Source organism: Phallusia mammillata, chromosome 8 (assembly GCF_965637545.1).
Source record: "Phallusia mammillata chromosome 8, kaPhaMamm4.hap1.1, whole genome shotgun sequence".
Taxonomy (NCBI): domain Eukaryota; kingdom Metazoa; phylum Chordata; class Ascidiacea; order Phlebobranchia; family Ascidiidae; genus Phallusia; species Phallusia mammillata.
In genome coordinates this window covers 10255448-10283144 of record NC_137259.1, presented here as the reverse complement: position 1 = coordinate 10283144, position 27697 = coordinate 10255448, and the positions used below count along the sequence as shown (strand labels likewise).

General features: G+C 37.3%; 2 protein-coding genes across 3 annotated transcripts in view; one reads left to right on the top strand and one right to left on the bottom strand.

Moving 5' to 3' along the window:
• Positions 1 to 21815, bottom strand: part of LOC145205447 (uncharacterized) — a 47348-nt gene extending 25533 nt beyond the window's left edge. Inside the window, exons 1-5 of the mRNA XM_080078173.1 lie at positions 21670 to 21815; positions 7648 to 7765; positions 7255 to 7354; positions 3318 to 3444; positions 3000 to 3097 (exon numbers count right to left, since the gene is read on the bottom strand). Coding sequence (XP_079934299.1) covers positions 3000 to 3097; positions 3318 to 3426 — 207 coding nt within the window. The 5' untranslated portion in view covers positions 3427 to 3444; positions 7255 to 7354; positions 7648 to 7765; positions 21670 to 21815. The remainder of the gene's footprint in view (positions 1 to 2999; positions 3098 to 3317; positions 3445 to 7254; positions 7355 to 7647; positions 7766 to 21669) is intronic.
• Positions 21816 to 23448: 1633 nt separating this feature from the next.
• The window catches only part of LOC145205334 (serine/threonine-protein kinase N2-like), a 53537-nt gene continuing 49288 nt past the window's right edge, over positions 23449 to 27697 (top strand). For both annotated transcript variants that reach the window (XM_080078026.1, XM_080078025.1), the window contains exon 1: positions 23449 to 23701. In XM_080078026.1, the coding sequence (XP_079934152.1) occupies positions 23570 to 23701 (132 nt within the window). In that variant the 5' untranslated portion in view covers positions 23449 to 23569. The remainder of the gene's footprint in view (positions 23702 to 27697) is intronic.

Genomic DNA, 27697 nt, shown 5'->3' with positions numbered 1-27697 from the left:
GTAACTGATGGGGTTCTTCACCCTAATGTTGAAAATATGAAACTGCAATGACCCAAACAACAATCCTGTAAAATTTTGTCCAAATCGGCCAATGTTTCAATTTCGACCACTAGGGGGCGTTTTAACCAACAACCGTAATAACTTATGACGTCACAAGATGACCCAAACAACAATCCTGTAAAATTTTGTCCAAATTGGCCAATGTTTCAATTTTGACCACTAGGGGGCGTTTTAACAAACAACCTAATGACTTATGACGTCACAAGGCTGTGAACAACCCCCTTGACTGCTATCCGCAAACACGTTCACCAAGCAATCCTTAAACATGAGTACCATATGTAGTTGTCTTTATAACATCACACAAAACTAACGTTTGTGGTGCGCACAAACCACATTTTACATTTTGGGGTCTAGCGGGGTAAATACTGGGGTTATCATGACAAACGAAGCAGATGGCACATCTACACAACTATATCTACCATCTGTGAAAGTTTCATCCAAATCCATCAAACATTTCAGGGCAAAATGGGGTGGACAAACTTCAGGGAAGAAAAAAAAAAAGAAGAAAAAAAAAGAAAAAAAAAAAAAAGAAATCGAGTAAAATCAAGATGTGTCCCCTTCAAGGAAGGGGACCCATAATTCTGTAAAATTTCGTCAAAATCAGCCAATGTTCAAATTTTGACCACTAGGAGGAGTTTTAATCAACAACCGTATCGACTTGTGACGTCATAAGGCTATGAACAACCCCCTAACTGCAATCTGCAAACACGTTCATCACGCAGCCAAGAAACACAAGTAACATATGTGGTTGCTTTTATAACACCATAGAAAACTAAAGTTTGTGGTGCGCTGCAACAAAATTTAACACTTTGCGGCAAATGAAGCAGATGGCACAGGGTTGGACACAACAATCAACAACTATGAATGGCACAGTCTATAAGCCAGGGGTGTCCAACACGTGGCACGCTTGTCAAAAGTGGCACACAGAGCCTTTGAAAGTAGCACACAAGCTTTTGCAAATTCAGATGGTTCAAACATTAGGATTTGTCACATAACTAAATTTGTTTCTATTGATTCTTCTTGGCCTTTATTCTAACTTCAGTAAAGATTATTTTAACAGAGATATAGTTACAGAACACGTTAATTAAATTGTTCGTTTTTTGACAAAACTTAAGCCCCGTTGCAAACTATTTGTATCTTGTGTCGCATAAACATAACAAATGGTTTTTGGAGTATCATAAATTGAGCCAGTACCGTTAAGACGTTTAACAAATGGTTTGAAAAAAATACCAAATGTTGGCATGCAGGTATATTTTAAAACTAAATTTGGCACGGCGGTTGCTGTCCGAATGTCATTTAATTTCAATACTGTTTAAAAAAATCACCCATTTTAGGGGGTTAGTTGGGTAACTGATGGGGTTCAACACCCAAAAGTATAAAACATGAAACCACAATGACCCAATCAAAAATCATGTAACATTTTATCCAATTCGACCAATGTTTAAAATTCTGACCACTAGACGTGTTATTAGCAACATTCGTTATCGCTTCTGATGTCACAAGGCTATTAACACCCCCTCCCACTGGCATGTGCAATAACCTCCACCAAGCAATGCACAAACACTTCCATGTGTTTCTTTATTATACTATTACACCACAAAAATATTTTGTTTGTGGTGCGCAGCAACATACAAAAACATTTTACACTTTTGGGTCTAGCGGGGTAAATACTTCAGTTATCAAGTCAAACGAAGCAGATGGCACATCTACAAGACTATATCTACCAACTGTAAAAGTTTCATCCAAATCCACCAAAGATTTCATGCCAAAAGTGCATGAACAAACTTCACCGGAGAAAAAAGAAAAAAAAGTGACAATCAAAAAATCAAGATGCATCCCTTCAGGGAAGGGGACCCATAATTACAAATTCATTCTTACAAATTGTTTTTTACTTCGCAAAACGAATACCATTGACCTATAGTAACTAGAGATGTACCGAATATTCGGTTTGCCGAATTTATTCGGCCGAATCAGCCACTTTTGCAAAGATTCGGTTTCGGTCGGAAACCGGAAATGTATCTGTTTTGCTTAGTACCAACGAAAATCGCGTCAATCATTATATTGTTTAACACATTGTTGCTTTTCCCACTGCAGACAAAAAATCAGTAATTCATTGTCGGGTTGGCAGTCAATGTTAAACCCCACAGAACTAAAATAAGGCCGTAACACAACCATTTTGCACTTATTGCCTGGTAGATAAACTTATGTTTTCATGTCAAACGCGTGGGGTACGACTTCGTGTGACGTCATAAATGATTCGGTTGATTTGGCCGAATTTTTTCAGCAAAACCGCCGAATATTCGGTTTCCGACGAATCGGTACATCACTGATAGTAAACCCTCACAATACATACACTGAACAACCGTTTAATGACCTTTTAATACGGATTTCAATAGCACTCAGTCCTTAGTATTCAACAATATCATTTTGCCTAGTATATAAATTTGTGATCATGAAATATTATAACAATACCAACTACAGAAGATTCTGGACAATCAGAAACAGGTGTTGTTAATTGACAATCATAGCTTTTTAGTAAAAAGGGCATTTGCCATCACTTCAGAAACAGCATCACAATTTTATGTTAATTGTTTGCAAATTAAGTCAGTCTCTATCTTTTCCTTCATAAGGAACTTGGGAAATCGTCAACACGCTTTTTCTAAATCTATGAGTTGAAACATGGCTATCATTTTTTGCCTAAATTTTTGCCTGTAAAATTTTGTCACAATTGGGCAATGTTTAGGGAGAAAAACAACGGAGTGTGGACAAGGACCAGTGCTTTGAAGTAATCACATGATACGCATCCTGACTCAAACTACCATATACAAATGTTGCAAGTCCTGAACAAATAGGTCATGATTAATATAAACTAAAGCCATCTGAGCTCATCATACACAAGATTTTCCTGCCAGTCAACATATAAAAACCAAAAGAATTACCCGTATTATACTCATGTTGAGAAAGCGTTGTGTTTCAGTTTCGTGAAAAGTTCTATACTTGTGTTTTGCCATAGAAAAACGAATAGCATGGTACCAATCTGAAATCCAAACATAACAAGTTATTTATTAATTATCTCTCCCTATATTTTTTTATATTTATTTTGATGAATAATATTGCGGCAAATTAGAATTTTAAATAATGTGTAAATAAATAAAAAAACATAAATTTCAAAGCAATACACAGCATGCATAGTATTTACAATGGCTTACAATGGTATTTATTCAAACAATAAAGGCTAGTGGAGCAATAAAAAGTACCTGAAGTTGTTTTTCCATCTTCACCAAAAACATACAAATTCCTGCGGATTCCTTCACGTTCAAAGGTAATTTGCATACCATTTACATTGCCAATTTTTTCCGGCACCATATACACGTTTACCAAGTGCTTTAAAAAAAGTAAATTAATAGTTTTTGTTCAAGAAAAATAAGAACAAAAGTACCATTAAGTCAAAGTTATTTTTAGCAATATGCAATTGTACCGTTATAAGCCAACAATATAAATACATCTTTGCATGTAATGTCTTACATGGCAACCTTTAATTTTATTTTCTGTCTCCTAAGACTTCAAGTTAAATATTTTTTGCCCACTTAATCTGGATGTTAAAAACCTGTTTAAAAAAGAGCTGACGTAGCTAGCTCCTAATTAATTAATAAGAAATTCACCAAACAAGGTTATTTAACTGCCAAATGACTGACAATATTAAACTAGAAGGGTGGCTTAGCACATTTTGTCATTGTACATACACTATAATCTATTTAAAACATTATTAAATTTCATACGCTAATTTTTTATTGGGTCCCATATTAGCCACCGTCTTTTATAACCTTAGTTGTTTCTGCGGGTGAAACTCATAGTACTATGTATAATACAAACTATAAAAACCAGATTCACCCCAGATATTGTTTAAAGTATGTCCTATTTGACATTCTATTTTTGAAGAAAGGAAGGGGGGGTTGGGGGGGCATGGACAAAAAAGAACCGCTGCTCTACAAGCTATTCAAATTTCAGCCAATTCCGACACTGTTAAAAAATTCACCCATTTTAGGGGGCTAATGGGGTAAACAATGGGGTTATTAAGACAAACAAATTGGGATGTACATCTACATTACTATTTCTACCAACTGTGTAAGTTTCAGCAAAATCCATCGAACATTTGATGGCAAAACAAGTCAGACAAACTTTGGATAAAAAAAACATTTTAGGGGGCTAGCGGGATAAATACTAGTGATGTACCGAATCGGCTAAATTTAGATTCGGCCGAAACCGAATATTCGGCCGGATCAACTGAATCATTTATGACGTCACGCAAAGTCGTACCCTTCGCGTTTGACATGAAAACATACGTTTATCTACCAGGAAATTAGTGCAGAATGGTTGTGTTTCGTCCTTATTTTAGTTCTGTGGGGTTTAACATTGCCTCAAGTATGATTGCCAACCCGACATCAATAAACTGATTTTTTGTCTGCAGTGGGAAAAGCGTCTATGTGTTAAAAAATATAATGATTGACGCAATTTTCGTTGGTAATAATCAGAAAAGACATGTTTAACGCTTTAAATGTGTGTTCGTAAAAGATTCGGTTTCGGCTGAATCGCAACAAATTATTCGGCCGAAACCGAATATTTGCAAAAGTGGCCGATTCGGCCGAATAAATATGGCAAACCGAATATTCGGTACATCTCTAGTAAATACTGGAGTTATCAACATCTGTGTAAGTTCCATCCAAATCCATCAAACATTTGATGGCAAAAGGAGTCGGACAAACTTTGGATGAAAATTTTTTTTTATGGGGCTAGCGGGGTAAATACTGGAGTTATCAACACAAACAAAGTGGGATGCACATCTACATAACTATATATACCATCTGGGTAGGTTCCATCCAACATTTGATGGCAAAACGAGTCGGACAAACTTTGGGGGGAAAAACATTTTAGGGGGCTACCAGAGTAAACACTGGGGTTATCAACACAAACAAAGTGGGATGCACATCTACATAACTATTTCTACCATCTGTGTAAGTTTTAGCCAAATCCATTAAACATTTGATAGCAAAACAGGTTGGACAAACTTTAAGAAAAAAAAATCGAGTAAAATCAAGATGTGTCCCATTCAGGGAAGGGGACCCATAATGACATGACAATATGCTGTGTGAAAGGTCAACTGATTTGTGTAACAATACCTAAAAAACTTAGATTGACTCAACATGAGAGTTTAATTTAGTGATTGCAAAAACATTATAAAAAGTTTTGAAACGTAATCACAAGTTACATTTTTTTGCTAAAATGGATCACAGTATGAGAAAGGTTGAAAATCACTGGTTTATGCTGAATGTAAAAGAGTACTGCTATGTTTAAAGACAAACAAAAAAAGCTTTGCTTGTAGTTAGCTTGCAGTACCAAACCTGAAGCCCAAATGGTCATGTTTTTGCAATATTGTTTATTCCAAACATTTGTTTATTGGTTTTATCCCCTCGACCTTTGTCAATCAATTTTTACAAAGTTTTTTGGCACAAAAATCATACTGATGTATGACCAAAATGTTTCATATATGAGCATAATACGTGTAAAAATTCTTGCCTCTATTTGCGCCAAGCTGTTATATGTGGGTGCCAGAATAATTGTCCTGGCATTGCTATTGATGTTGTGACGTCAAATCAATTGTGGCGCAATTACCTTGTGCGAGACTGCATGGTTTGCATTTATTAGTGCGTGATCATGTGATAGATAACTAACTGATATGTGCTTCTCTCTATGAACCGGAAATTCACTGATATAAATTATCATTTACATTAGACAGAAAAAGCGAAAACATGAAACAAAGATCATTGACACCAAGCTTGTGGTTCAAATTCTCCAGGAAATTTTGTAAAAAGTGTCAAATGAGGGCATTGTTTTATGCACACATTTTTTACCCCATTTGACTTTATAGATCAGGGGTTGGCTAGGGATGTTCAAAGTATAATATCCAATCCAGTCAGAATCGAATCCATTTTGCAGTTTATATCGGGTAATTGGAACCGTTATAAATGTGTGCTCTCGCTGTTGGTAAAACTGTAAACACATGCGTTACGTTTTTACGTTGACGCCCAGTCAATATAACCGTAGCAAAAGACGGCAAAGGATTCGTCGCTGTCAAATCAGTGATCGCTATCATCATGCCAAGTCACGAAGTGCTATAACAACGGTGTTGCATTGGAGGCATAATTAACACTTGGTGCACTTGTTTTAACGCATCTGATCATGTAATTATGTTTATGTCATGCGCCTTGCATCGTCTTACCGGCGTCTAATTTTCTTTTAACGAAGGAATCCCAAAAAATCCCAAAACATATGATGTTTGGGTAATTTCTTAACCCTCTAAACATAAAACTCTAGTGAGTAAACGCTGCAAAGTTCATGTTTTATGTTGGAAAGTCACAGGTAGTTTAATTGGACTTTTAAAATTAATCACCCAATGTAGAAACTTTTTTGCTAGGGTGCCTGTTTTTTCAATTGTTTTATATTTTTGCAATTTACAAACGTTATATATTTGTACACTAGAAAGTCTATGTCAGTCCTCTACCACCAGCCAAATCAAATACCTCAGTATGCTTACAACATAGTTACGTGCTTACAACATAGTTACTCTTACTGAAGGCAATAAAAATCACTAAACAAAAATGTTATAATTAATTTTTAACCTTATGCTAATTCTTCTGTCTTTGTTGATTTGGGGGCATTTAGTTTCAATGCAGTTGTGTAAAGTTGTTCCCAGTGTTGTTCTTTGTTTTGGTTGGTAAATGAAAAATATGTTTTAAAATGTTTTAAACTGGTCTGCTTTCCTCAAAAATAATATAAGAAATGGATTCTAGATTCAAAATAATTATTCTAGAATACCCAGTTTTTCTACTTTGAACATCCCTACATGCGGCCCATTGATTAAAGGTTGTGCGGCCCGCAGAGACACTTGGATTTAAAAATGTACTGGCAAACAAATTTTAGAATCAAATGCGAATTTTACTTGTAGTAAGGTATTTTTGGTATGCAATGAAGTAAAATCACTTTGTGTCATATAAAGATGGGCCCACGATCTAATCATTGCAATTGTATTTGGCCCCACAGTGACAAAGGTTGCCTACCCCTGATATAGATGAAAAAGGTAAACACCATTGCTTTGGAACCTTAAGATTAGCAGCAACAATTTATGAAATCATTAACCTCCACTGGAATGTTTCCCTTAGGTACATTATCACTGTACTTGATGAAATACTGCAAAAAACCTTCTGGCTCTTTCAAGATGAATTTTCTTCGCTGAAATCTGCAACAAACTGAAACAGTGACTTTTACTGATTTAAATTCACTGCAGCTTATCAAAAAAAGGGTGCTTTATTGTATGGAGAGGAAGTTTTTTTTATCATCTGAAGGCTTTAAAGGTAAATACTGGACTGATGCAGCTAAATTTTAAACAACAAACAAGGAACCCTGTATGTTTAAAATTTCAGCCAAAATCTAAATTAAAGGTACAAAACACATTGTACCAAACAACAAAGTATAAAACTCCTCTTAGAGGAAGAAGTCTGAGAAAGCATGGTGGAACAAATCATTACTAACCTGTTGCTATCTTTGGCTCGTTTAAATAATGCCCCAAATTTTGTTCCCTGGTTATAAGCAGATTGCTGAGACACATCTCTAAACTCTTCTCTTTCATATTTAGCCCGAATCCATTGATCTAGTAAAGGTACAAAGACATGTTTAGATTTAGACAAACACATCAATGAAAGGTGATCTTCTACAAATCCCCTATTCTAGTACAGACTGACTATTTTATTAAGTCATATTCTGCACCTATACAACTGTGTGTCATGTTCCGTTTTCACAGGAAAGCAAAAGATTGCTAATGCTTGTGTACTCTGATTGGCAACAAACCTTTCCTTTTACATTTATTCATGTCCAACAACATGTAATCAAAACAACAAATTCACTAGCCCGGCGCTACTTCAAGTTATCTCTATATTACTATTCTCTGGTCTCCTCCAAATCGTTAGATTGGAGAACCTTATAAAGTTTGTATTATACTGGTTGGGAAAAAAGGCGTTAATTCGCTATGACCAGTTCCAATACATAAAACAATAAACACTGCAACGGGTATCGGCGATGTGATAAAACTGGCACATTAGAACAACAACATTACAATAGCGTCTATAACAATGGATTCTAGACTAACGGAAATTGCCCAATATCCATGGTAACTGCATAGCGAGATATTGTCATGGGGTGGTCTACAACATTTGTGACACTGTGGTATCAAAGTCAAACAAATTTGGGATTGCAGACCTTATTTCACCATCTATTCAAGCCAATACTACCCAAATACAATATTGACACATACAGTAGTAAGCTTTGTCTTTTAATCAGGCATTCATCCAACTCATGTGATAATGTATGTATATACATTGGTTAGAATTATGCTTAGTTTCAAAACAGAACCAAGCAAAATCGCTTACTCAAAACAAATCACTGCAAATTTGGCAGACTTTTCAGTTATAGATGTTCGTCTAAAGTTCAGTACCAGCTGACACAAGCAATTTTGCACCGATTTCATGAATCTTAACTGTCTACAAAGTGTGAGCGACAACTTTTGAAGACCCAAACGTGTACAATTATAATACAGATGAAACCAGTTAATCGGAATTGCAATTTGGAAAGCGTTTCATTCTGATTAACCAGTTTTCCTGATTTTTCAAATTCTGTATAAACAGTGCTACATGTTAACACAATTGCTAAGTGGAAAATAGGTTGTTATGAAGCTCATTGGCCAAAATGAGACGATTCCTCTCATTGAAAGTACAAAACAAATGAAATCACTTTCAGTGCTTACACCTCTAGAAGGAAATGTGACCCTCAAGCCCACATTCTCTTGTGTGTTGTGCAATTGATCCTGTGAGTTTCAATTAAGGATCAGCAACATGTACTGTTGGCACACATTACACATACAATAACTAAGTTGTCCTTGTTCTTGAAAGTCATGATGTCCATACTAATTTTCTGAAAAAATGTCAATCTGGAATTTCATGGCACATAATCGGCTCTCACTGTTGATTCCCTGGTACTCACAACATTAGGTACATTAGGTTAAAACCATGTCCTCTATGTCTTGGCACAGTCTCTTGGTTGCGCCTTGCATTTGGTCATGCCAAGGTGACTCTCATGAATGAGTTTCAGCATGTATGGTCGAAGTATTTCAGGAATGATTACTCTATCATCTGCAAATACAATTCCGTCAGCTGTGTGTAGAACACCTCATTTTTTGTTGTCAGTTACCACAGTGACAAGCTCTTTTCCATATGTACTGCTAAGATTTCTTTGTAGAAGACACAACAGACAGCACTTCTTTTTCTATTTGTGCATAGTTGACTTTTGCATAAGTCATGGACCTAAAACCATAAGCAACTGGTTTTCCTTCTTGGATTAAACAAGCTCCAAGAGCACATTCTGATGCATCTGTAGGAAGTTTAACAGGCTTAGTTACATCATAGAATGCAAGCACAAGCTGACTTGTCAACACCTGTTTAAGTGGACTTGTTTTATCATGCCTCTCAGTTCATTTACATGCTACATCAGAGTTGTAAGCGGGCCCAGAATTGAAGCCTGAAGCCGGCCGAAACGTAAAAGTACAAGCCTGAAGCCCAGCCCAAATTGTTTTTGAGGAGCCCATTTAGACCTGAAAGTTTGATGGACAGATCTCTATATAAAAGCCTAGGAAACATACTACTGTACAGTATATAATTAAAAATGGTGTTTTAGAATGCTGTAAGGTAGTAGGTGAAGTACAGCAACTAAATAATTAGTTGGGTAATATTATCTGAAAAAACGCACACAGAATTTAATGCCAGGCCCGAATCAAGCCTGTTTGTTTAACAAAACCTAAGCCTGAATCCGGCCTGAAAAGCCCAGCCCGACTTACAACTCAATGTTTGGGACTACTTATTCGCAAGTTACTTTCATCTTTGTTTGCTTGCCCACAAATGTTCACTTGCTTAAATTGACAAGAATCTGTTAATTTGCTCAGCTCGCAGGAAAATCATGTACAGCACTTGTGGACACTTTCTTGTACATAGTTGCAAAATGATTATGTACACCACAATTACACAGGTTTTACCATATGCTGGCAGCTGGATATTTCTCTTCTAGGTGATGTTTTCCACAATACTTGTACATTTGGTGCAACGTTCTGTACTAGTTTCATTCTGGTGAACCTTTTGTAAGTTTTCTTGGTGTAAATGGTGTTGACTTCTGGTTTAGACTATTTGTGACTTGCTGGCTTTACAGCTTGATAAATGTGTAGCTTATAGCTTTTTGGCCAGTGTTAGATAGCTTCTCGCACCAATCCTCATCTAACACTCCATCATGAATTAGTTTTAGATGCCCAGTTGAGGCTTAATATTCACATATGTGTTAAGAGTGCTACTAAATACCGTATGGTGCCGCATGTCAACACGTGTAAGAAAATTAAGCCCAAAAGGTATCTGAGATTAAACTAGAAGGGTGGCTTAGCACATATTGCCCTTGCACATACACTATAGCATATTTTGAAACATTAATATATTTCCTACACTTATTTATATTGGGTCCCATATTAGCCATCGTCTTTTATAACCTTGGTTGTTTCTGCAAGCAAAAACTCATGGGTCCCCACTCCCCACACATGCAAAGTTGTAGATAATGCATTTCAATAGATAACAATGAGTAAGTAGGATAACTAATTGAGGTTCAACACACACAAACTTAAAAGTAGGAAACCACAATGACTCAATCAATAGTACTGCAAAATTTCAGTCCAATCTGCCAACGTTTAAAATTTCAACCACTAGAGGTGTCTTGAGCAACAACCATTAATGTTTCTGACGTCAAAGGGCTGTTAACAACCCCCGAACTGCAATGGCGCAATAACGATAATTGGCATACTTTACAAGCTATCCAAATTTTAGCCAATTCTGACATTGTTTACAAACTCACCCCTTTTAGGGGGCTAGCGGGGTAAATACTAGGGTTATCCGGACAAACAAAGTGGGATGCACATCTACATAACTATATCTACCATCTGTGCAAATTTCAGCCGAATCCATCAAACATTTAATAGAAAAACGTGTCGGACAAACTTCGGGGGAAAATACCCATTTTAGGGGGCTAGCGGGTTGAATACTGGGGTTATCAACAAAAACAAAGTGGGATGCACATCTACATAACTACATCTACCATCTGTATAAGTTTCAGCCACATCCATCAAGCATTTGATGGCAAAACGAGTCAGACAAACTTCGGGAGAAAAAAACATTTTAGGGGGCTAGCGGGGTAAATACTGGGGTTATCAACAAAAACAAAGTGGGATGCACATCTACATAACTACATCTACCATCTGTATAAGTTTCAGCCACATCCATCAAGCATTTGATGGCAAAACGAGTCAGACAAACTTCGGGAGAAAAAAACATTTTAGGGGGCTAGCGGGGTAAATACTGGGGTTATCAACAAAAACAAAGTGGGATGCACATCTACCATCTGTGTAAATTTCAGCTGAATCCATCAAACATTTGATAGAAAAACGAGTCGGACAAACTTCAGGGGGAAATACCCATTTTAGGGGGCTAGCGGGGTAAATACTGGGGTTATCAACAAAACCAAAGTGGGATGCACATCTACATAATTACATCTATCATCTGTGTAAATTTCAGCCAAATCCATCAAGGATTTGATGGAAAAACGAGTCGGACAAACTTTGGGGAGAAGAAAAATGAAAGAAAAAAAAAAAACATTTTGAGTAAAATCAATATGTGTCCCCTTCAGGGAAGGGGACCCATAATTATAGTGTTATTTTATTATAAACCCTCACCCAGACCCTAATAGCCCTAATCGTCAACATCTTAGTTAGTTTTTTTTAGCAGATTGCGTAGATTGCGTATTTTAGAGTAGCCCTAATAAAACACTCTAGATACTGTGCACACTCTACGCACTGGAGTCCGAACTGGAAACACACCAGACTGGTAACACGCTGGCCTCAGTCTACCACAGTCGCAACGGGCCACATGTGTGCAACAAACTAACGACCGCCCCTCAGGCCCTCACAGCCACAGCTGTATATTTTAAAACGAATACAAAATGGTGGCAAACATAGGAGACAACGTGACCACTTGTGGCAGTATGTACATTTATCTATCGCAAGCAGGGAGTCGAACCGGAACTGAACCCGAACCCGCGAACCGGTTTGAGCGGTAAATTTCATTAAACCCGAACCGAACCCGAACCGCTAATTACGATTTTCCAAAAACCCGAACCGGAGTTGAACCCCATATTTTGTTTGGCGTTGGACCCGAACCGGAACTGAACCAGTAAAAAATGCAGTCTGTTTCATTTTTTTTGTTTTTTTTTTTTCTAAACAGCACACGCGAGATAACACTCAAAATTCTTCTGGAGTTTTATAAGGCCAGGTAGATGATCGGTAGATTAAGTTGAAACAAATAAAAATTTGAACCGGTTTAAAAACCGCAAACCGGTTCGGATCGGATAATTTGCCCAAAACGGATCCGGCCCGCGACGGGATTTTGAGCGGCCCGCAGACAGTTTCTGGTAGACTTTGGTTGTAACTCTGGGGGGCCGTTGTAACTCTGGGGGGCCGAATAAAGTAAGTTGCAGCAGGTTAGGTAATTTACTGCAATATAGCTAAGTTGTAGCAAGATAGCTAACCTGCAACAAAATATAGCTAATTTGCGGTTACTTAGCTAACTTGCAACGCTAATTTGCCGCAAGTTAGCTAACTTGCAACGAAACAGCTAACTTGCGACACAAGACAGCTAAGTTGCCGCAAGATAACCCAACTTGCCGCAAGTTAACTAGCCTATATCTTGCAAGTTTTTTGTTTGTTTTCAAAACGGCCTAAAGGCGCCGGCCTAAGTTGGGCCTAAGTTGCGGCAACTTAATTTATTCGACAACGGCGCCCCATAGTTAACTGACCGCCATTAAAACCGTGCGTTTGTGCAGTTTTTCGCCCAATGCTTTCGTAAGCTCTTCGATCAATCCATGGGCCCTTGTGACAAAAAAAAATGCTGGTGCAAGCAGGGGCGTATCCAGAAATTTTTAAAGAGGGGGGTCCAACATTTTATTTTGGGAATTTCCCTAATGACGTCATTTGATCTCTTTGAAAAATTTCCCACACTATTCTCCAACTTTCGATTTCAGCGGTTTCTCTACCCCTCCAATTGACAGAAAGAATAATTGATTTTACCAATAGCAGACTGAAAACTTTGACAAGTCTGAAGTCGTCCACCGTTTTATTAGACATATATATTTCGCCTAAGTAATAGGCATCGTCAGTATCTAAAAACAAAACAGCGCTGTAGCAGCTTTTTATACGGAAAACAGAAAAAAACGCGCTTAATGACCAATTTATCTCAATTCAAAACACCCACCAACTACAGAAATACGTCAAAAAACAGGAGGAACAGGAAAGATAGAAAAAGATACAACAACCGGCGTGATACGTTAAGAAAAGCGGCGTAAGTCGGCAACCTGGAACAAACCGTTATCAATAAGTCCTCCGTGACATTGGATTTTAACGACAAGCTGTTGCTTAGTTACGGTCTCAATTTCGCTCCTACACCACGGTGGACGGAAACAATTGAAAATCGCGAGTGGTTAAATGCCTACCAACATGTTCGGAGGCTCGAGTGGAGTTCACTGTTCGAAGAAAATCACGAAGAACCAGCGATACCCGAAAAACTAAAAGTACAAAAATACTCCAGACCATGCACATAAAGACCTTCTTGGTGACGCCATTAAAGTTTATGGTGATATTGCCTTCGCCAAGCTGCGTCAATTAGGAACAAAGGTAATGCAACGGTATCACCAACGATGCAACCTTAATACCAGCATGAAGTGGAGTCTACGCAAGCTGATTCACCTGACATCAAGCCACACAATTGTCATTTGCAAATCGGACAAGGATGGCAAAATCATAATCATTGACTATGAAGACTACCAACAGGTTATGGAAAAATCGCTCGAAACACACGTCAAGCTGGAATATTCCTCTGAAGTATACTTAGGAAACCTTTCTCGGGCCAAAAAGAAGTGTGAAGAAAAAATCATAAACCTTCACAGAGATAGCGTTTTAAGCGACATAATGCTATGGCACACACTCGGAATAAAATGCAAGGGAAATAGCTATCAACATGTTCCTGGCCCCTCGGCTAAGCACTTTTCATGTTGTACACCTTCATACGCCTATCCCTTGTTCAAAACGCACAAGGTGGGTTTGAAGCAACTGGTAGAGATGGGCGTCAGTGAAATACCTGTTCGGTTGCTGCAATCGCTGAGTCACACACCCATGTCCAGAATTACAGCGTTCTTAGAATATCTGTTAAAGCCAATAAGTGTCTCATATAACCAAGCCGTTGTTCCTGAGTACTGCCGGGACAGCTGTCATTATTTACGTGAACTTTTAAATTGGAAGGACAAGACAACATCAACAATTGAAAAACAACTTGCGGATACGCCTCTGTTTATCGTAACAGCAGATGTCAAATCACTTTACAACAACATGGACCGGTCGCACCTCCGTGCGGCGCTTAAAGACGCGCTTGAAACGGAGAGCAACTTCAGCAAACATAGTATAGAAAACCTTATCGAAATAACATTCTTATGTTTGGAAAATGCCATCCTCAAACACGGGGACAATTTTTACACTCAGAAAAAGGGCATCGTAACTGGTGACAACCATTCTGTCTCGTTCGCCAACATTGGCGTTCATTATATTACGGTGCAGGCAGCGTGCTTTATACAAAAGACAGAACTGTTCATGAGGTTCATTGACGATATGATTTATCTCTGTTTTGGCTACGATATCTTCAGAACAACCATTAGGGGTATCGAGAGCGTGTTTGCCACTCACGGTTTGGAAATAACACACAACCACATAACAACCGCCCAAACCGAGGGGCATATTCCATTTCTGGATGTGAACCACGTCATCAGCCGACAGAATAAATTTAAATTCAAAACAACAGACTACGTCAAAGACACCGCAACCGGCCGACGATTTTTAAACGGATGGTCCCACCACCCTCCTTCCGTTTTTAAGTCCATTATACATGGAGAGTCAAAACGACTACGGCGCTTAAACGAACGGGACGATGATTTCAGAGCCAGCCTTTGCAAATTGCGTATCAAAGCCAAACTATCCTGCTTCCCTACGTCAATGACAAATGACGTCATTGAAAAAGCAAGTATGTGGACAAACAGATTTACACCCTCGAATGGCAACATCTCGCAAAAGGCTCTGAATGTTTGGGCAACGAGCTTTCCATCACTACTATCCAACCTTCCGCAAAAGACCGAAGTTTGGTAAAAATATCACAACAACATACAAACGACCACCAACACTCGGAAACCTTCTTACCTGCTACAGGCGGCTAGCGCAAGTTGGGGAAAACAGTTCCTTGCCTATTGGGGGCTCATCTGCACCTTGTGGACACTGTGCTTTGTGTGGACACTTTGGAAATCACAAAGGAATGGTTGACTATACCACTAACATACAAAGCAAACAGGGTGTAACAAAGTTACGGCAAACACTCACATGCCGCAACTATGGCATATATGCTGCCACCTGCACAATATGCCAAAAGCAGTATGTCGGTCAAACGAAAAATAAGTTTTCAGTACGTTGGACGGGACACAGATCTATGTGGAATTCATTCAAACCGGGTGATTATAACGAAAAGGCAGCCCTTTGTCAGCACTATGCCACAGAGCATAGCGCCAATGCCCGTGACCCTATCACCACGTGTTTTCGGGTGCAGTTTTTGGAGCAGTCACCTATCCATCTACTGGACATCTATGAAAGTAAGTGGGCCAGCAAGATGGGAGCTGAAATAAACATACAAAAAATGTTTCTACCCTACATTAAATATAACATTTTATTCTTTTATTTTTGTCCGTTCATTTTTTATCAGTGTTTCCGCCATTGTTTTTTACAACGCTTCTGCCGTCCTTATCTACCTTCTTTTGCCCCGCGCCACAGATTGAGCGTTTTTCCTTTTCTTTACGTCTTTACTAGTGCGTGTTTGGCCGCGCCATCTGCAGGTCCCAGTTCTACCTTACTGTCAGCAGGTTTTAATACGTTTGTTTGTGCTTTACAGTTTAACTTGCATACCATTTTTTAGCGCTGTTTTGTTTTTAGATACTGACGATGCCTATTACTTAGGCGAAATATATATGTCTAATAAAACGGTGGACGACTTCAGACTTGTCAAAGTTTTCAGTCTGTTATTATATGCGACCTGCACATTTTCGAAAAATGTGCGCACATTTTGACCTGCACATTTTGGCACCTGCACATTTTCGAAAAATGTGCGCACATTTTGACCTGCACATTTTGGCACCTGCACATTTTCGAAAAATGTGCGCACATTTTGACCTGCACATTTTGGCACCTGCACATTTTCGAAAAATGTGCGCACATTTTGACCTGCACATTTTGGCATCTGCACATTTTCGAAAAATGTGCGCACATTTTTACCTGTACATTTTCAAAAAATGTGCGCACATTTCGACCTGCACATTTTGGCACCTGCACATTTTGACCTGCACATTTTGGCACCTGCACATTTTCAAAAAATGTGCGCACATTTCGACCTGCACATTTTGGCGCACATTGTGCAAATTTTTGCCGTAAGCCCTGTTGTACTTTGCCTAATGGTTAATCCGGCACTGCTCCCTGTTATCATGCAGCGGTAAACGGAACGATTTGGGCCTGTTTAATTCACGCACAATTTTTAAAAAGAGGGGGCAGGAGGTCCGGACCGAATGGTTTTTAGGGTGGTAAAGGTTGGTGACCCCTGATATATGTGCTTATTGTTTCAAGGTTTCAGGGTTAACGTTTTCTGATACGCACGAAGGGCCAGTCCGTAACAAACACGTCGGCCAAAATGGCACGAGAACTTGTTTAGTGCTAAAATGTCAGCTTTGTTATTGCTTATTAGAGAGAGGATTATCTAAAAACTGATTTATATGTAGGCTACATTAGTCCTCTTTGATTTCCTTGGAACATCGTTTAGTCTTTAGTAGTTCTGTGATACTTTTCGTTTTCATAAACGTTAATGTTTAACAATGTAGGCTACTTTAGAATCTTCTAAATTTATTCCGTAATAGAAATGCTTGGATCGCAAAAAGGTTAACGCAACTGAGATAAATTGTCAGGGATTGTGTATCATCAAATATGGTAACCATAGTATAGTCAGCATAAATGTCTTGGCAACACTGTACGGAAATACGAAAAGAAAGAATTAAACCACGTTGCGTTATCAGACAAACTGACATTTAAATGTTACGTCACACAAAGACACTAGATTGCTGCACACGCTGTGGAGAGAAAATACGTGAAATACAGAGATCAGCCATTATTAGCGCATAAGTTGTAACATCCTTGATCGGGATTCGTCCCCGGGAGCGTCCGTGAAAAAAATCCGAGTCAGTTTAACTATTCTTACCACAAAATGAATAACTTTAAAATCGCTATGTAGCCTATAATTATAATGATGAATATAACGGCCTAAATAGACGTACGTGCTCATGCCATCTCCAATACTTGAATCGAACAATACAGATCGCTTAATATGCATGTCCCAAATACAGAAGACTTTCAAAACTGGAACTTTCTTAAGAAACTGTTTGCTTGTAATAGGCGGCCTATTATAGGCCTTTACACCAACGTATGAATTCAGGGTGCTATCATCAGGGGGGGAAATATTTTTTATTTTTTAAAATAAATCGCCTTTACCGCACGCTATCAGTAATGCTTCGATAATATACACAACGAAAAATGATTACCACACACACAAAAATACAAATGTTTTTTTTTTAAATGATTTTAATGGCATTTAATTAACTTTCACCCCATGTAAAGATAACTTTATCACAAATGATCGGCGCGTTTCAGTACGATCTCGTTCCGATTTAGCCATGTGCTAACCGATTTCCACTTGGGCGGTTGAACAAAGCTGTCTTTAACGGAGTTAGGCCTATAGACAGGGTTGCTATAGACAAGGAAGCCAAAAGAACGACAAGAAAAATTATTTTTTACACGAAACGAAACAGATGTTTTAAAACAAATCTTTGCATTCACACGAGGCATGCACCATCATGTTTCGTGCATCTCACGACATCTCTGGTCTATGGTTTACTTTCCCTGTAGCAGGGATTTGACTGTTAATATTTCACTAAGTTTGTTTCTTGCAATTGTTAACAATAAGAAAAAATAAGGACTCAGGCAAAAACAATGACGTTTCTTAGAAATAAAGACAATAAATTTTACTAGGACACTACCGTTCAAAATATGGGCAATCATAGAAATAAGGACGATATGCTGTGCTGTTCAAGTTTCCTGCCCAGGAAAGTACAAGTGGTCGAGACAGGTTTAAGATCCACAATCTTGTAAACACAAGGCGGTATATGTCCACCTCTGGTATACATCAAATAATATATTTAAAAACGTTTAAAATTTGCACAATAGTTAATATAATTGCAGCAAATAATCCAGTTTAACAAGTTCCAAAAAAGTTTGTTGGTGTTTGGAGTTGTTAGTTGCAGTGCCAATAATTGCTGCAGTAAAAAACATGCAACAATTTATTTGTGTTAATCGCCATTTTGGAACCAACAACTCTCATGAAACAACATTCACGTGCCCGTTTTGTAGTATGTTATTGTTGCATTGCTGATGTGCTGGTTTTAGTGGTACGCTAAACCTAGTGTAATGAAGTGCAATTATAGCCTACGTTTATGAGTAGCCTAGACCTAAATTGCGCTTTTTATGGTTGAGACCGTTTTCACAGTCATAAAGTTGTGGTTTTTGAGAATTTGAACTGGCATTAACAATGCTCAGGGTTGCCAGCGATGGCCTAAAATCGGATAAAAACGATAAATTGTCGCAGTTTTATAGGCTGTGTTCGAAACCTGAAAAATCGCTTGGTTTTTGTCTCATTTCACATGGCCAGTTAAACAATGTGCATTTGCAATGCAACAACAATCTACACGCACTTAATAGATCTGCACCTCACGCAGGTTTTAGTCACTTGAGGTTCCTAAACATTCTAATTTAGTGGATTCGTTGGTGACATAAAAATTAAATTTCAAAAGCCTGTCTTCGCGTTGAAGTCATTAATGTCAGCAGTTTTCTTACTCATTCGTTGACCATATACCAAATTTATCTTTTGTCCTGTTGTTGCACAATACAGGCAAAGTTTAATTGCCCATTTTAACATTTTTTAGGTTATTGTGTCACAAGACCTTTGTGATTAGTGTTGGCGCTTTGCTTCTGGGCTTTTCCAAGCTTTCTGGGTTAAAAAGCGCCCGTTTAAAAAACTTAAGTAGGCTACTCGCCTCGCAATATGTCGCAATCTTCTGGATTTGGTCGATGATAGTAAAACGGCAAATATTTTTCATACTCTTCATTGACAATATCATTTCCTTTGTTAATCATGAAACTCACAGTTTTATCCGTCCATCTATTAAACATATTAAAACAATATTCAGTGCTCGAGTAGTTGTCTACTCTTCAATTAATGTTCAAGTGGCAATTTTGTTCTTGGTTAACACAAAGAGACCTTCGATAAGAAGAAATGCATGTCACAACAAAATACGCTTTTCGCATTAAAAAACGTATTCAAAACCGTGAGCTTCGATTTTAGCTATCCAGTAAAAATGAAGATTCCACAGGCTAAGATATATGTTGCACTCTGCGTCCTGCAAAGTTGCCATTAACACACATATTTTACATGTAACTTATATAATTGGGCCATTATTTTCTTTAATAAACTTATGAACAGATCGGTGTAATATTGTTCCAATGAACGTGTCGATTTTGTAAAATATCTCACAGACACAGTACGTCACCCTAATTCTATTCAGGGCCGGTTTGCCAGCAATGTACGAAAATGTCGTCTCCTATTAGGTGGAGTGTGTCAGTCTTTTGTGTTGAGCACAACTCTGTGTAGTCATGTATGTGACACAACTTGTTGCGGGAACACTTTATGGAAGGAGTTCACTGAATTTACCATTGAGATTTTGTTTCTACAGAAGCACAAATCTGAAACGTACTCGGAAGTTTGGGCAAGTTTTACATTAAATTTTACGATATAGGAAATTTGTAAGTGGGTGCTAGGAAAGCTGTTTTATGTATTTTGTATTAAAAAGTGTTAAAAACGTGTAATGTTGTGTTGCTTTGATCCGCCAAACACGTAATAGTTTGTCAAAAACATTAGATCGATGTAAATCGAGTTATGTTATTAGGGTAATTTGTTACTTGCCAGGCACAATTTATGCCTTCTGCAGTTACCACCTTTAGTGCATTCGTGACTTTGCGCAACTTAACAGTAGGATTACCGCCTCAGCAAGAGATTTAGTTCTTTAGAAATTGGATTTGTTTTTTTTAAGCAACGATTTTGATTACCTGACAGTCACGCTTATTTTGCAGCTGCAGTTTGGCTGAGTAAGCTAGATAGCAGCGGCGAAATCAGAAAACTACAAAGGTTTCGCTAAAATTACCTGTTCTTCCTGTCAATTAGATGGGTAGAGAAACCACCAATTTTGGAAAAAGTGCTTTGCCGCATAACGCGCCGTTTTGAACGACGTGCGACGTCATTAGGGATTTCCCCCCAAAAAATTATTGGACCCCCCCTTTAAAAATTTCTGGATACGCCCCTGGGTGGCTTGATCGAATGGATTTGCGCCCCTGATTATAGCATGTTGTTCCATATCTACCAATCCAAGCACCATTTTTAAGGCAATTTGTTTTTTGTTTTGCTTAAAAGAGCATTACAAAACCACATGTCACAGTAGACAACAGTAAAAACGAAAGTTACGTCAATGTTCATCGACGAAGGTAAGAACCCACAAGCAGTTGATTTTGTGGTAGCCTATATCTTAGATAAGCCCACCCTGATGTGGTAATTAAATGCCCCCATTGTAAAAATCGTCCCGTAGGGGCAATTTCGCCATCTTTTAGAAATATTGTAGTCTATAGACCAGTATACTGGAGGCTAAAAAATTCCGGACGATGCAACGCTTTATGAAAATTATTTCTGCACACAAATTTACAGGCTGCTACTCCCAAATAGGCTACTGGACGTGTCCAGGAAATTCCGGACGTCTGGGAACCCATGACATCAGTTAAAACAGATAAAGTGTTTAGACTTGCGCTCACACATCTGAAAATGTTTTTGTAGTGAGCAATGTAAATATTTTCCCGCTAAACTAATTAGAATAACTGTAAAATATCACTACTATTTTGTCATTTGTGGCAGAAATTCAACAGCTGTGTGTTTATTATGTGTCAAATCCTTTGTTTTAACAATCCACTTCTGATAACAGCAGATATATAAATATGTTTCAATATTTAATTTAGTAACTAAAATTATTCAATAATATTAAAAATAGAACACTGGATTGTCTGACAGTGTAAAATCGCAGGTATAGCCTAATATTTTGAAAATAGGCTATATACGGTGAAATAATTGTTCTCCACCAGCTTTAAGACAATCCTTAAGTTGCATCACCTTTGTACAAATTAGCCTACTACAGACTTACTTGTCAGAAAGTACTGGTATGACCTCGGCCTTGGATAAAAGTCTGTGAAACACAGCACATTCTTGGCATATGAATACTCCAAACGCAGTTGAGGCAAATGTAGGACTGATTGATGTACATTCTGCGCAGAACCTATTAGCTTTTTTTGAAATTTCTTTTAATAAGTGCCCTTTCTCGCTCATTCTGATTTTGCAACCTTGCACACAAAAAATAGGAGCTATTTGCAAATTAAGTCGACATAGCCCACATATTTGATATTTGTAGTATATGGCGCCAAAGCGTTGTATCGGCTACGACTTCCTTGTTGTCGTTAGACAAACTGACGTGACTCATCTATAAATCAACCCTTACCAAGCTAATAAAAACAAGCGAAATTGCTGGTTACAGTATTATTTTATTCATAAAGGATCGCGGGGTGATTTTGTGCAAATCGCTTCCTCTGTAAATTCGGGTGTCGATTGTAAATAAACTTTTCATATGGAACCTACACAAAAAAACACCGATTGTCAATCTTGGGTTTAATATGTGATCATTTCATATCGACACGTTTAATTCAAAATAAGTGTTACATGTATATCACGGTGTATATATATGTTTGTGCAAATTGTAGCCGAAATTTTATAGCATTAGGCCTAATCTACCACCCAAACGTAAATGTTGGTTCGAATTCATGAAACATGCGCCGATTACAAGAAGTCTCTATAAATTCCAAATGTTTACATTCTGTAGGCTACATACAATGATTTTATTAGTGGTAATGATATGAATACAGTTTTTTTTAAGGTATTAATTTTCATTTGCGATGCAAACTGAGTTCAATCACTGATAATGGAATTATTAGTGTTGTTGTCTTTACGAGACTTAATTAATTGCCTATTTGTTGTTTGCAGCAGGTATAGAATTGGGTAGCTTTTGAATTGGATCCGCTTCTTCTTTTGCTAGTAGCTTAGCCTACGTTATTAACACATCAACTAAATAATCACGTAGATGAATTGCGATGTCAAGTAATTTGTACATATGGGCGTAAAAACAAAACCGAAATGTCAAATGCTATAATTATCTTTGTTGCAAAATGTAAAACCGCGTGATTGTATTTCCTGGTGTAGCCTTAACATTTTTTGGCTCTTAGTTGATTGTTGCTGTGTGTCAAAAAAGATCAAGATTTCAAGATTAGGATTCTTTTAATAGCTTTTTGTTGGCTTTCAAGACGCAAAAAAATCCCCATATAGCCTAGCCTTTAATTCATGCTGATACGTTGCTTTGCATAAAGTAAGTAAGTACTCCTACAGTTACAAAAAAACAGTACAGGCAACAGTTCAAACGTAGGCTAAACCTTAAACGTAGGAAAAGAATTGTAAGAAATACAGTAGATTAAGCTAAAAGATTCTAAAATTCTGGACTTTATAAGACTGTTTTTGAAATATAATTCCGGACAGAGATTTTAAGCCAAAGTTGAAAAAACTGGGTTTATGTCAATGAAAAAAATACGTTAGGGGCGCTAGTGCGCTCTCTGTTCCAAAATTACTCGAGTTTTGCGTTTGTTCATCTATCATCTTATGGGTTTGAACATCGAAATTTGTGATGAAATGAAAATGATTAAGGTAAAAATTGCGAAAAACTCGCCAGCGAAACCGCAGTGACCGTTTTACAAAACAGAGCAATGCTATTGGACTATTAGTAACTACTGTTATTTTGTTTCGATACATTATATGTTTCGTTATACCTGTATGTATTTTTTGAGATGATGCCTTATCAACAACATTAGTTCTGTCTTTTTACTCTTTGCTTGGATAGCTGAGATACTGCGTAACAACAACATTGATTTTTGTTAAAACTAATTTAAGACGAAATGTATAATCAGTAGGTAAAATTAGCCGCATGATTAAATGATCAAATAGCCATGTCTGATGTTGAAACTTTCGATGTGGAGGATCCTAGGATTCAAAACAAATTGGAAGATATTAAAGAAGAAATACGGAGAGATATAAGAAAAGAGTTGCGTGTAAAAGAGGGAATTGAAAATATGCTTAAGGTAAATAAGTTGTTATAAGTACCCCTTTTAAACAAGGAATGTAAAATTTTGGTGCTCAGTGTTTCTCCTAAGGTGCACAATTGCACAGTACCACAATTCTTTTACATTTTATACAAAAGTTTTTGGCAGAATGTTTCTGTTCCGCGCTGCAATTCTTTTAACTGTTTTTTCCCTAGACTCTGCAGGTGGTGTTATGGGTGTGATCAATAACAATATACTGCATTTCACAGACGCCATGTTTAAAAAGGTCATTAAATGGTTTTTGTTGTCACTGCTACTGCATGATAAATGTTACTGCAGGACAACATATGCATATTGCAAAACACAGTTAGATATATTATCGGCTTTATCGCTTTGTTATTTGTCACGTTGTGTAATAGTTTTTTGGGTTATGGACCAGAGGATTAAGAAGTTTCAAAACCCAACTTTTGGGATCAAACTGCTTGAATTTTGCAGCATTTGCCCACTGCATTTTTGTGTTTGTCTGGTGTTTAAAAATGTTCCAGTTATCAGATGTTTTTGCACCAGGAGTTATATACTGCATTCCTTTTTGCGATATTTACAGACAGTACTGAAACTTTTAATGGATGCCTAACAAAATTACTGATCGGTAATTTTTTGTTTTCAAAATTGGGTAACACCTAAACATCGAAAACACATTACAAACACACATAACCATAGTCACTGATGTGTAACAAACAACTGTCACTTGCTAATTAAGCATGAATCTAATGCACTGCAATCGTTATGGTGTTGTTATCACCCAATGATTTAATGGCAATAGTTCTTCAACGAAAAAAATACCCGACGTTCATGTAAAAACGTCATGCATACATTTGCTTTTTTACAAACAGCCAGTGCACAAATATATTTCTACTCCAATTACCTGATATAAAAAGCAAATAGAGATTCTGACAAAAGACGGATCCAACTGATTCAATATTCTACTTTTAACATCCTACTGCTTGCAGAAACAGTCACTCATTCAAATAACAGATAAATACGTGGTATAGTCAAGTGGGGTAAAAAAAACATTTTTTTGAAACTTTTTTGCCAAACTTTTATTTTAGGCAACAAAAGGTCAGTTTTTCTTCCCAACAAAGCTGATGGGACTACTTTTATAGTTATGTGGCAAGTTTTTAAAATTACCAAAAAACAAAAAAAAATATTTGACGAAAACTGTTGTTGTTTTTTAACCCCAAAAAGGTAAAAAACAAACAATGTCAGGGTAAATAAAGGTGGACATTAGGACCATTAAAAAAAAATTAAGTGCCAGTTGGAACTTTAATTCAAATATTTGAACTTCATGAACCATCTTAAAGTCAAAGGTAAAACAGAAATTACATTTATAACTTTGTTACAATAAATAGGCCTAAAAAACGCAAGCCACATAAATTTCTTTATTTTCGAAATTTTGCAAACCAAACTTGTTAGCAAACTGTTTGTTAACTAATTAAGCACTTTTGAAAGCAGTTAGCAAACTGTTTGGAAACTAATTAAACACTTTTAAATTGGTGCCAAGACTTTCCATGGCTTTGTACCTTTATTGCACTTCATTTATTGCCTTTGATTTGGTCTTTTTTTCATTTACCAGTCTTGTTGGTACATGCAACTAGGTTTAAATAGAGCTCACCCACTTGCTGGCCTGTCTTAAAACCTAAAACCTTTTTGAAATAAAGTTTAATTTTCTACCCAAAACTGATTGAATCATTACAAAATGAATTGATTCACCCTTTTTTCTTTACTTTGTAGCATTTTTTTTAAGGCCTGGACTCAAATTTGTACTTTTAGCCATGCAGGTATACTTTTTGGTAAAAACTTCTTTCAAAGCGGGGTCCCCAAAGCAATTTTATGCAGCTTTGGTTTAAGTACATGTTTTATGAGCTTACTTTTTTATTTTCTAAACTTCCTGGTGACAAATAAATTTTTTTAGACAAAACAAAATTTTTGGTGTAAAAAATACATAGTTTTTTATTACCCCATTCCTATAGAACCGTTTGGGGTAAAAACGAACAACAGGATATCTGAAAAAATATAGAAGCTAGCCAAGTGGAGTCTTTTTTGTTTAATCGGTCATAGTTATAACACAACACAGAACAAAGGTCATTGACACCAAACTTGTAACAAAAAATCTGCAGGAAAGTTTCTATAGGTTGTTGAAGACTTTTTAACATACAAATTTTACTGCTGTTGTTTCAACCTGCAGAACATTGCCTAGAAACAAAATCTGAGAATGGTTTATGGCTTATTGTTTAGGCACAGAATGAATACATCTCAAGAAAAAGAAGGTATAAAAAAAATTTTTGGTTTAGCTGTGGGGGTATTGTTTTTTTACCCCATTTGACTATATCCTTGCAGTTTACTCGCAGTCACATGTGCACAAATTGTTATGGCTGAAAACTAGTTTCAGCAAACCAGCGCTTGATTTAAAAAGTGTATTGGAAAGTATTGCGTCATCCAAAAAAAGAAATTTTATGATTATTATAGGTCCCCTTCCCTGAAGGGCACATACATGTAGCTGTTTAATCTCAGGCCCCCAAAAATGGATTCGAATTTAACTGGATTTGAATCCAAAGGATTCATTATTCTACTTTAAACATCCCTATAGCCCGCCCTGCAAATTAAAGACGCCATACCAAATCAAGCCCGTCTCCCAAGCATTCCCATATTGCAAGGTACAGACTAGAAAAATCTAGCCTGTGGTTGAATTTGAACCCATGATAGAAGTCCAGCTTTGTGAACCTGCTTCTTAAATCCACCAAGAGACATAAAAGCTATGCTATTGATGGTCTGCATGGACAATTTAGGGCCCAGTATGAATTTAGACGATTTAGGGCTTTATCTTCATTGTTTGTAGGGTGTTCCTTGTTTATTATTTAAATCTTTACCTTTAGTGCCTATAACGAACCTTTAGGGTCGGTACCCACCCTTTTCAAAAAGTTGTGCGTAAATTAAATAGGCCCAAATTGTTTAGTTTACCGCTACATGATAACAGGGAGTCGTTATCTCAAAGCCGCGAAGTTTTAATCTCTTGTATTCGCTTGTTATGTAACGCCAATTGTGACGTAACTAGGGTTGAATAAGGAGTTTTATGCGCTGACAATTGGAAAGTTACATTCCGGCTGGGACGCTGGTTGTTAACTGCACTAAATGCAACGTATCAACCTGTTTTGCATTTAAAAAATGTAAAATGAGTAAAAAATGGATAAAAACGTTTAATGTTGTATTGTTTCGACCCGCCAAACACGTAATAGTTTGTCACGAACATTAGATCGATGTTCATTAAATTTATGCCTTCTACAGTTACCAACTTTAGTGCATTCTTGACATTGTGCAACTTAACAGTAGCATTATCGCTTTAGAAAGGCGTTCAGTCCTTGAGAATCTGTTCCCCGTGTTTTAAGCAACGATTTCGATTACCTGACACTTATCGCTTATCTTGCAGCTGCAGTTTTGCTGAGTAAGCTAGATGGCAGCGGCGAAATCAGGAAACTACAAAGCTGTCGCGAAAATTATTTGTTATTTCTGTCAATTGGACGGATAGAAACCGCCAAAGTCAAAAGTTGGATTAGGTTTCGGTCTTGTACCTTCGGGTTAAAGTGCTCGTTTTTAACAAGAAAACGAAATAGGCAACGGGACAATTGAGTGGTAGTTTGACGTGTGAATTACGTATTTAGTCTCGTGCAGTCTAGCGTATTTGTGTGGGAAATTTTCCACAGATCTAATGACGTCATTAGGGAAATTCCCAAAATAAAATGTTGGACCCCCCCCTTTAAAAATTTCTGGATACACTCCTGGTTATAATGTATCAATCAAATTTTGTTCAGTTTAGTTTAACTTTTAAGTTTTGTGTGAGGTAGCAAACTTGGTGAAGTCAGGTGGTTCTTTGCGGGATTAAACCACACTATGTACATTTGAAGATTCGTAGCTTGTTATCACCAATATGACCAGTGCATAAACATGTTACTCACAAATTTGCTTAACCTGGAGGTAACA